We start from the raw sequence: 10,810 nt of genomic DNA, 5'->3' as shown, positions 1-10,810 counted from the left end.
TTCTCCCCAACCAATCCAACCAATGATTGGGTGAGGGGCTGATAGTCAAAGCCCGAAGAAGCCCCAAACTCCATGGAGGTTGGAAATCTCCCCTTCTTGGAGTGGCGGCAGTCAGCATCTGCCTCCTGTCGCCATCTTGGATGAAGATGCTTCTTCATTAATAAAGAAACATCAAGGTATTTTTTTTGCTAGCTGAACTGAGTGGCATGTGTACTTGCTCTGATTTGAATATAGGGATTGCCTGGTTGAAGACTAAATGGGAAAATTATCCCCAGTAATTTCACAGCATTAACAGTCTCCTAGAAAAGAGCAAGCAGAGGGAAAGACAAAGAAGGGATGCAGAGTAAATTCTGACTGACTATATTCCAGTGTGGTCAGTGGGTTGTAAGGTCCTGAAAAATCACACTTTCCACAAAAATGTCATGTTGGGGGAAGAATGATTACCTGATACAGATTTCAGAAATTCAGACAACTGCTAGATGTTTCATGATCTGGGCATAGCCCCTCATTCACTTGCAGAATCATGCATCTCAGGGGAGAAGTAAATTTCTCCTTCCTTTCCTTTTCTTGTCTGCCAGATGATTTGAGGACAAGGAAAGAATGTGTTGGCAGACAGTTATTTTGTGATTATTTCCCTTACTTTTTTTTAATAGATTTTTTAGCCCATCTTTAATATTTTTCTAAATAACTCAAGGCAGCGAACATGCTTAATATTCCTTCCTCCTCCTATTTTCCCCACAACAGCAACCCTGTGAGGTGGGTTGGGCTGAGCGAGAGGGACTGGCCCAAGGTCACCCAGCTGGCTTTTGTGCCTCAGGCGGGACTGGAACTCTCAGGCTCCTGGTTTCTGGCCCGGAGCCTTAATACCATTGAATTAAATGGTTTAGCAAAGCATGTCAAGGGTCTGGTCCTTCTTTGCTTTCACAGGGTGCTCCTGAATGGCTGGATCCCCAATTATTTTTTCCTTTTCTTTCTGAATATGAAAGAGGAGATGAATTATTTTATACTTCCTTTCCAAACTATAGTGTGAATCTAAAGTCAGACGGGCACAAGGCAGGGTATTTTCTACATTAAATATGTGTTCTATTGATCTCCTAGATGTCCTAGGTACCAATTTCTTTCTTTATTAATTTACAAATTTTCTTATGACTGGGGACACTTCTACCCAGCACCACTTCGACTCTGCAGTCTCACAAAAGCAGTTTGGAACTGAGATGTGATCACTGGAGATGGAGGTTCAGAAACATCCACTCCTCGTAGCTTTTATTCTATTGTCCATTAGGGACATTAGAATTAGTGATGACAACCAAGAGCAGTCCTCTGTCTGTGCTGCTTTTCCCTAACTGGAAGATTAATACTCAGTCTTTTCCCATCAGTCTTCTTCTTTCAGGATGAACAGAGTACTACCTTCCCTTGTTTGCTTTCCCTTATCATGAGGACAGAAAGCTCAGACATACAGGTTTGACTTTCTTTACTTCCCCCCATGGATGTCCCTGCTCCCATACCCATCCATGCTGCTTTCTTGAGAAACTATGCAAAGGAAAGGTCATTTGTAAAGATCCAAACCACCCTGTCCCCATTCCTCTGCTGCATTTACAAGCCCCCAACTAATAGTATACTGGCAAAGTGGGGACAACAAGTCCAGGAGATACATGAATTATAAGTTCCCACCATGGGTAAGCAGATCATCCAGAAGCTCAGCAGAGCTGAGCAGTTGCAAAGAACAGTCTGCTCTAGTCTCAAATAAACCACAGCAGAACTTAAAAGCCCTCAGCCTTCAAAACCAGCTGATGCTGTGTGATCACATTGGTCTGGAATGGATTTCAATGGTCCTATGTGGAGGAGCCCTGAAAGGGCAAAGTGTGAGATAGTTAACCTAGGAGAGAATATACCAGGGTTTATTCAGCAAAGAATGGTCAAAAGCAACAGAAAAGCAAAAACAAAGTAGGCATGGCATTCATGTGCAAGCCTCTTCCTTTGCTAAGCAGCAAATGTGGTTCTGGGGCTACCTCAGTTCTTCAAGCCTGCTTTCCTTCAGATGTATCAGGCTGAAGCTCCCATCACCCCTGGCCAAAGAGTCAGGGGTATAGCAATTTCTATCCAACCATCAGGTGGAGGGAAGCAACTCTGAGTTTTACAGGCATGGAAAACAGAACCTCTCTTTCTTACTCAGTTACTGGCATATAACGAACAAGATTTTAGATATGCAACTACATTGATGGACAATTATAGATGAAAAATGAAAGGTATTAACTGAGTCTGGGTTAAAAAATCTCCAGAACATTGCCCCAAAGCCCACAGTGGTGTTATTCTAGAGAATCCATATTTGACTCCAAAGCAGACAACTGAGAGCCACAATAAAAGCATGAGTGTCCTCCTACCCAGGACTCTATGCCCATTTACATCCCACATTTCTTCTTCTCTCCTCTTTTCCTTCCTGTCAAACAGCATTTCATGGCTCTGAGTGTTTTCCATCCACATTGGAGTACTACTACTTTTCTTTTCCTCTCAAGGTTCTTTCCAAAATACTTTGTGCACATCTAGAAATTCTGGCCAATATAAATGGAGAAAGCCATTTATTAATTCAATGAATTGCCATAGCTTGAGGTTTCTTCTGACTTGACCTCAATATTCCGCATGTAGCAGAGGAAAGTTGCTGGCTTATCACTTTTTTGTGCTGAAAAAATTGAAAGATAACAAGTGTGGTGGCAATGGCAGTAACACACGTGATGTGAACACATTTAAGAGTTTCATTATGACATGGAGAAGTATGGCCACTATATTTATGACTGGATGTTTCAGAAGTAAATGACAAGACATTGATTATCAATGATGGAAATCAAAGTGAAAGAGGAAGTAATGTTAAAAGGCAACAACAACCCAAATCATGTACCTACCATATAGGGGCAACAAAGATGGATCTTTATCTGTGTAAAACATGTAATTTCAGTTTAAATTAGAAGTAAAACAGCAGCAAACTACTGAAACCTACTATGATAAAAATGTTCTGCTGCACTTTATTCAATCCCTGGAAGCCCTTGGCTGACCTTTACCATTGGTGTGCAATAAGAAGCAGTGTTGGGTTAGATATTTGTAATGGTGAATTCTAATGTCTTATTAGTCTAGGACTTACATTTAGTTAGTATGTTCCTAAGAAGGATTTTCAAAGATGTACTGGGATGAGGTGTGATGGAGCCAACTCAGTGATAGAGGTCAGAGTTGGTATGCACTAGGTTTCAAGATCAATGCCCAGCATCGATAGCTGAAAGGACTCTTGCTAGTCAGAATATTGATAAGTAAAGTAGAAAGAACTGGTTGAATAGCTGTGTCCATTGCAAGCTGCTTTCCCTTTCTGTTGTAGAAAGCAATGTGGCATTTTCTTTCTGTTGAGAAAATCTTGCAGATGGGATTCATACACCCTCGTTATTTAATGGAATAGACTTGTCTATTCCTCTCATTGATATATTTTGTTAATTTGCAAGCCTTTCACAGTACATTGATGGTAATATCTGAAGCATCATTCCCTGATTATGTTAGAGTCACAGTATTTCAGAAGTGCAACATATTTGATGTTTTTGAATTGTCGGTGAACTGATATGCAAATAAAGCAAAGAAGAAAGACGTTGGCTGAAATCAGCTTACCATAATTACTAAGTTCTTTAAATAGGGCTTCCCTCTAATAGGAAGCTCAGGAGACCTTGGGACAAAATGTTCAGAATCCAAATGTGACCATTAAGAAATTAATAAGAGGCTTCTGAAAGAACCCAGAACTCAGAGACATCCTAAAGTATATTTCATCTGACACAGAACTAGTTATGTTACTATAATTTTTCTGAATTCACATGCATTCTGTGCATCAATATAACATTAATAGACAACATGAAAAATATCTGTAGTATTTATTTATTTATTTATTTATTTATTTATATAGCTACCCATCTCACATAGCAACTACTGTGTATTATTGAGTCACCAACATTCTGACATCATTTAGAATATAAATACCTAACAATATAGCCTTGGTCTATAGGGCTAACTGGAAAAAGCTTCATGTTGCCAGAATCCAGACACAGGGAAGGATAGTGAGGACTGAGGCTATATTTGAACTGAAGTAATGCATATTGTGGACACTATTTGATTGTAATAATTGATACATAAAATACATTCTGTTTTCTGGAATGAAAAATACATAAGGAATTGAAGGAAATGAATTAACACTAGAATTATTGGACAATCTCATACCTTAACTGCCATCAGATTAAGACTTGTTTTAAATTGACTGATTTTGCTCTTTGATGAATGCTTGCTTTGCTCATTGCTGTTTGAGGTTAGTTGTGCACGCCTTGAGCCAACCCACAACTTCCTTTTCAAAAAGCCATAACAAAACCTTGATTACTTTTTCAGGTATTTTCCTCTCTCTGTGTGCATCTATTTCTTACTTTCTCATACATAAACTGTGTGAATTCTCCCATTTTTTGTCACAACAAAATCTTGTATCCTGAGAAAGGATCTACTGCTAACCTGGAATTCTAGATACAGACTTGGATTGTTCCAGCTTGACTTGGCCAAGCATTGAGCACTGACTTGGATTGGACATCTGATTGTGAGATGATTTCACTTCTGTTCACCCTTGTGGTTTACAACATAGCTTTTGGCTTCACAAAAGGTGGGTAGATCAGAGTGGTCAAATTTTTCCAGGGTTGAAGAATGGTCAAGAAGAGACATGAGTAATTCATGGCAACTGGGCTATTGTATTGGGGATTGTTTTTGTGCCTGTTATATACATAGTTCTTTGCAAAGAATAAGAAAACATGTTATTGCCCCAAGGCTCTTACAATCTGTATATTATTGTTATTTTTTCCATATTATTTTACGCTGTTCTTCAACCAAGAAGTATAGCTCAGAAAATAAAACCTCACCTACCAGCAGGTTTATAATATGAAAAACATGGCAAAAAAGGAAAAGGGAGTAGGAGGGAGAAGGAACATTTTCAACTACTAAATTCTTAGTTCCAAAATTCAACCCATTCACCAGATGCTTATTCTCTGTCTAATAGCCTCAGAAGAGCAGCTGGTAGGGAAGAAGGAAGGCTGTCAGCTGGAGCCCAGCACTGATGGGTGGGTGGGCTGGCAAGCTACAGTACATAAAGAAGACAATATGAGGAAGGAAGGAAGAAGGAAACAAACAAACAAACATTCTTTACATTAAAATCTCTGCTGACTTGTATATATTATTCTGCAGATATTCTAATGTGCAGTTCAATTAATCTATGGATATAATTTCTATATATTCTTGGGAATGTAGTTCTTTTTTGCTCTATTTTTAAAAAGACACTTAATTAAGCAACTAGGAGAAAAGTAATAGTAACTAAGGCATCCAAAAGCAAAATAATTTGGTTTTACAGGCCTACTATATCAATGTTGAAAGTATACCTAACAGGACTAAAAACACATAAATGACTGAAAAACCAGCATCTTCCCTTTCTGGGGCTAGGATGTCTTTTTCCTAGAGAGATGAATTTATCACAAAACTCTGTTTTTGTTTCTGTACTAGTCATGGAAGTGACCCAGCCAGCATTCATAGTGGTAAAGAGACTAGAGGCCGCCCACTTTGTGTGTGAAATCAAGAATGTTGGCAATGCTGAAGACTTAAAGGTAACTTTACTTAAAGAAGAAGACAATGAGTCAACTGAGATCTGTGCCTCATCCTTTACTAGTACTGGGATCACACCATGCAGCAAGAAGGATAATACCAGATGCCAATTTTATCCTGGTCATGACAGGGTAAATGTAACACTTTTGGGTCTACAGTCAAGTGATGCTGGTTTGTATGTTTGCAAGATTGAACGGATATACCCTCCACCGTACTACCCAGTCAAAGGAAAGGGGACCCAGCTCTTTGTCATTGGTGAGTAGAGAGAACCTAGGGGTGCTTTAAAATTTTTGAGAAAAGGAATTCATCAATGCAGCTGATTGTTTGAAGTTGACTAGTACAAGTTTGTAACCCCCACATCACCCCTTGCATTAGGTGCCCCTGAGTATGCTTACCAAAGCCCATATGGTAAATGAGTTAGGGTTACTGCCTTAATTCCTTGCAGCATATTGTACTCAAGGTTCATTAGTAGAACTATTTCAAGTCAGCCAAATCAGCCCAAATCCCCTGAATTAGCTAGTTATGAGTATCTGTACATCATGCTAGCCTCCTTCTAGGACCTTCATGCCAGGTCACAATACGTGTATTAGAAAGGCTCACTTTTTCTTTCTGGGGTGTGACCCTCTCCCTGGAGTTGGGCAGCTTTGCTGAAACCAAACTTGTGTTGGCTGAGAAAAAGTGTTTCAGGTTGACTGGACGGTTCTTTACCTGCGCGAAACCATCAGAACACCTCTGTCTTATGAGCAGCTTATAGAACGTAGCAAATCCCACTGTTGTTGCTGCTGCATCACTTGATTTATCTAAGTAGAAATTTACAAAAAATCGTTCTGACACATCCCTACCCCATGAAGCGTGCAACCTAGCAATACACACCTAGGAAGAGATCTTTGATAAACTCTAAATCTCAATATGTATAATTAGTTACAGCATGACCTTGCAACTAAAGAACTGCTCAGAAGAATGCTTTCACATCCTCCAGAATAGAGTCTCCATAATCTTTTGAAGGTTTCAAGGGGAGCCTAGGCAAAGACATTGTAAAGACATTGTAAATAAGTGCCTGTATTTTTTCTCACCGTGTTAAAATATAATTTATTTTGTTCTGGCTTAGTGCAATATTGCTAAGTCTCCAAAATTTAAGATTTGTTATAGAATCCTTGAAATTATGATTTGTTTATTTATTTTAATTTCAGATGTAGATTCATGCCCAGAAAAACATCTCTATCTTTGGATCTTAGTACCAGTAGCTTCTGGGTTGCTTGGATACAGCATTTTAATCACGATCTTCATTATGAGAAAGGTGGTAAGTATCATAATCCAACACTCCACATGGGAAGCAAATCAAGAGGAATCATAAGAATCATGAGCAGATACTCTTAGAGTTGGGAGAATTTTTCACACCTTTTACACATTTTAAGTAATGTAGAACAAAGTACTCCTCTGGATATTGGGCTGGGAGATCTTGTGACCAACAAAGAAGAGCCTCAAGTCCTGCTGGCTATACATTCTGGGACTGCCATGGTCAGTTTATGGTTTTGGTGCTATGCCATGGGTGCAAAGGGACTTGGGGTTCTCTGGATCTATGGAAACTTCCATCAGTTGCCTCCTAGCTTCAGAGGTGATGATGGCATGAGTTTTACCAAAATAACGAGGCTTTAGTGGTAGAACTCCACCGGCTATAATGGAAAAGTGAGGTCTGCAAAATCCCAAGGCTTCCTTGCTGGGAACAGAGAAACACATCTTAAATATATTTGTAATGGATTATTATGAATGTTTGGTGAATTGCTCTGGTCTCTGAATGTACTTTAGAAAACTAAACTAATTATCAGCCTACACCTCTCCCCACCTAACCTGCAATAAATACCACAAAATAGATTCTTCTGCATTCTACCTGATGGCATCAGAAATGTGGCATGATTCACAAAGCCGGCTGGGGGACCTTGGGCCAGTCACTTTCTCTCAGCCCTAGGAAGGAGGAAATGGCAAACCACTTCTGAAAAACCTTGCCAAGAAGATTTCAGGGACTAGTCCTGGCAGTCACCAAGAATCAAACACAACTGAACGGATTTTAAAAAAACCCTTAGTCTAAAGCCAGTTTGGTGTAGTGGTTAAGGCATCAGGCAAGAAACCAGGAGGCCATGAGTTCTAGTCCTTCCTTAGGCACAAAGACAGCTGGGTGACTTTGGGCCAGTCGCTCTCTCTCAGCCCTAGGAAGGAGGCAATGGCAAACCACTTCTGAAAATCCTTGCCAGGAAAACTGCAGGGACCAGTCCAGGCAGTCTCTGAGAATCAGACACGATTGAATGGATTAAAAAAAAAATCCAACAACAGGCATCCAAGTGACAATATTTAATTTGTGAATTGACTTCCACATCAAATCTAGTCCAGAAAATGCCCATCTGGTTTCAAGCCACAAATCCTGATACTGCCTTTATTTGGTATTTTCTGATAACCAATTGTGAATTCAGAGCTGTCATTACTAACCACTGTTGGTGAATTATAGACATCAAATATTTAAAAATCTAGGGTAGTATATGGAACCTTCCTTACTTGCAGCTTCAAGTAATGTTTCTTTTATTTTACAGGTCAGAAAAAGTTATTTTTCTCCAGGGGCTTATGAGAAAATGATACCAATGTAATCAGAAAGAAGGAACTTCAGTGGAAAAAGAAAAAAAAATGACTTCTATGAAGTGTCAATGAAGAGAATGAATTTCCTAATAGCTAGGAATGTAATTATAATTTCCAGATTGGATAGTGAAAGGGAAGACAATGTATTAAGATAAAAAATGCTGAAATTACACAACAAAGCTATTGAATCATTGAACTCATTTGAATGCACCTGTACCCTTCCCTAGAGCAAAGCCCAATGTACTTCTCCTTGTGAAAGACCACCACAACTTCCTTCTCCTTGTGAAAGACCACCACAACTTCCTTCATAGTAGTAATAGCATTGTGCTTAGGACCTGATGTGACATTCAGTGCAATTAGTGGCTAAAGTATTTTGTGGAGCGCTCCATTTCAGGCTCTAGGTGGGGATGATAACTGCATGGCTGATTGCTTTCTGAGCTTGACCTTTCCATGGGCCGCAGATACTTGATTGTGGTCTTTTCTTTTTATAACATTTGGTTGTTTTAAAGACTTCTTGTAGAAGCGAACCAAGGCAATCTGCGACCACAGAGGAAGAGAGACATGGTCTCTCAGTCCTTAACATAACCAACTGAATAAAATGACAGTAACAAAGCCAAATTAGAGTAAGGGCAGGAATCCTATACTCCAAAGATGCTTCCTCAGGATGCCATCTAGATCTGACTATGAGATAACATCAGGAATCTACATCAGAATAACAAAATTCCTTCTGCCCTTACTCCAAAATTCATGAACATTTCTTCTCACCTGCATCCCCTTAACTAGCCAATGTGTTTAAAGTCTGTGCTGCACCTCCACCGCAGACCAAGGTTTATATTCCAATGCTAGAAGTAACACATTTTATTTCTTTCCTGAAAGAGCTTCTCACATTTCTCTCAGGTGAGGGGATGCTCAGAAGTACACCAGACTTCTCTTTCTCTTCAGTCGCTACCATTTTCAGCATCTATTCTGAGCTTCTATGCTTCATCCCCTACTTTGCTTCAATTTTCTTTTGCCATTCTGTTTGAAGAATGTTTGGGAAATAAAAGTGCTAAGTATCAAACACATCTCAGTGATTATCTGTTCTGCAAGGAAGTATAGTTAATTGCATGTGGGTTGAACCACAGACAGAAAAATATTAATCCCCAAGCTAACTAAAGATTCTGGCATACTAGGGATTTCAAAAAAGGAGGAAAAATTCTACACAATACACAAATGTTTATAATTATACAAACTTTACTGAAACTAATGGAAAAGTATGTTTGAGGAATTTTGAGGGAAGGAGAGACTGAGGAGTGTATACATTAATGTATTTTCTATAGCAGTGGGAGGATTTTTTTTATAGAATCCACATCTCTCCATACTAAGGTTTTTTTGTGGGGGGGTTGACTTCTGGTGACTGCCTGGACAAGTCCCTGCAGTCTTCTTGGCAAGAATTTGGAACTGGTTTGCCCTTACCTGCTTCCTAGGGCTGAGAGGACGTGACTGGCCCAAAGTCACCCAGCTGGCTTCTTGCCTGAGGTGGGACTAGAACTCTCAGTCTCCTGGTTTCTAGCCTGATGCCTTAACCACTACACCAGACTGGCTCTACCCATAGTAAGTCCTTCTTTAATCCCATTAACTAGGTTATATATAACTTTTAAGACATATATGGAAAGCCAAATGCAATATATTTTGTCTCAAGAATCCAAGATAATTCTTGATGTACTGTGAGAGCCAATCTTAATTAGCTTATGCATCCAGTGTATTTGTGCTCTTCTAACAGAAGTACATTTCTGATTGTTCCTAAGAAGGCTCTTCAAAAGCTTTTAAGGAGCATTGGTAATGCAGTGTGTGGCTGGGATACAAAGGAGGTGGCGGTTCTTTAAAAGAAGAGAACAATGAAAAGTTTGCCAGAACTTCATCTAGATATTTATTTTATTTATACATATTTTTGTATCCTGCCTATTCCACACACACACACACACACACACACACAAGGACAGGGAAACCATGCAAGAAATTAACATATGTATATGATGGACAACTGGCACAAGATGAGTTGTACCTGACAAGTAGGGGTAAAAATGCGTTTGGCCAACAGCAGTGGTCTGGATTAGGAGGGCTTTAAACTGAATGGGGGGGATGGAATGAAAACCCTAATGGGGGGCAAATGAAGACCGTAAAGAAAGGATCTCAGCTACAGACTTGTGCACTGTAGGAAGGAGTGATGCTGAAACTGAATATCTGAACCTACTAAAAAATAAATAAATCAGAAACTTGATTCAAAGTTAATGGCCGTCATCACCCATACATTAATGCTCAGAATATGGGAAATTAACATGTTGAACCTGAGCTCTTACTAACAAAGGACAAATATTTAATACTATAGGCAAAACAAAGACTGGGTGGGATGATTCCCATGACTGCAACTAGCAACTGAAGGATACAATTTGTTCAAAAGAAACAAAGGCTATTGAAAGAGAGGACGAATTGCATGGTATGCTAAAATTATCCTTTCCTGCTCAGAACTCCAGATAGATGAACTTGGAAATGC

General features: G+C 39.4%; 1 protein-coding gene across 1 annotated transcript; it reads left to right on the top strand.

Moving 5' to 3' along the window:
* Positions 1–4,059: 4,059 nt before the first annotated feature.
* Positions 4,060–8,456, top strand: CTLA4 (cytotoxic T-lymphocyte associated protein 4). Its single transcript, XM_063291777.1, has 4 exons — positions 4,060–4,666; positions 5,554–5,907; positions 6,843–6,952; positions 8,235–8,456. The coding sequence occupies exons 1-4, from the start codon at positions 4,609–4,611 to the stop codon at positions 8,286–8,288; spliced, it is 576 nt and encodes a 191-aa protein (XP_063147847.1). The 5' UTR covers positions 4,060–4,608; the 3' UTR covers positions 8,289–8,456.
* The last annotated feature ends 2,354 nt before the right edge of the window (positions 8,457–10,810 follow it).

Source organism: Candoia aspera, chromosome 1, assembly GCF_035149785.1.
Source record: "Candoia aspera isolate rCanAsp1 chromosome 1, rCanAsp1.hap2, whole genome shotgun sequence".
NCBI classification, from domain to species: domain Eukaryota; kingdom Metazoa; phylum Chordata; class Lepidosauria; order Squamata; family Boidae; genus Candoia; species Candoia aspera.
The sequence above is the reverse complement of the archived record's forward strand: the minus strand, read 5'-3'. Positions and strand labels throughout refer to the sequence as shown.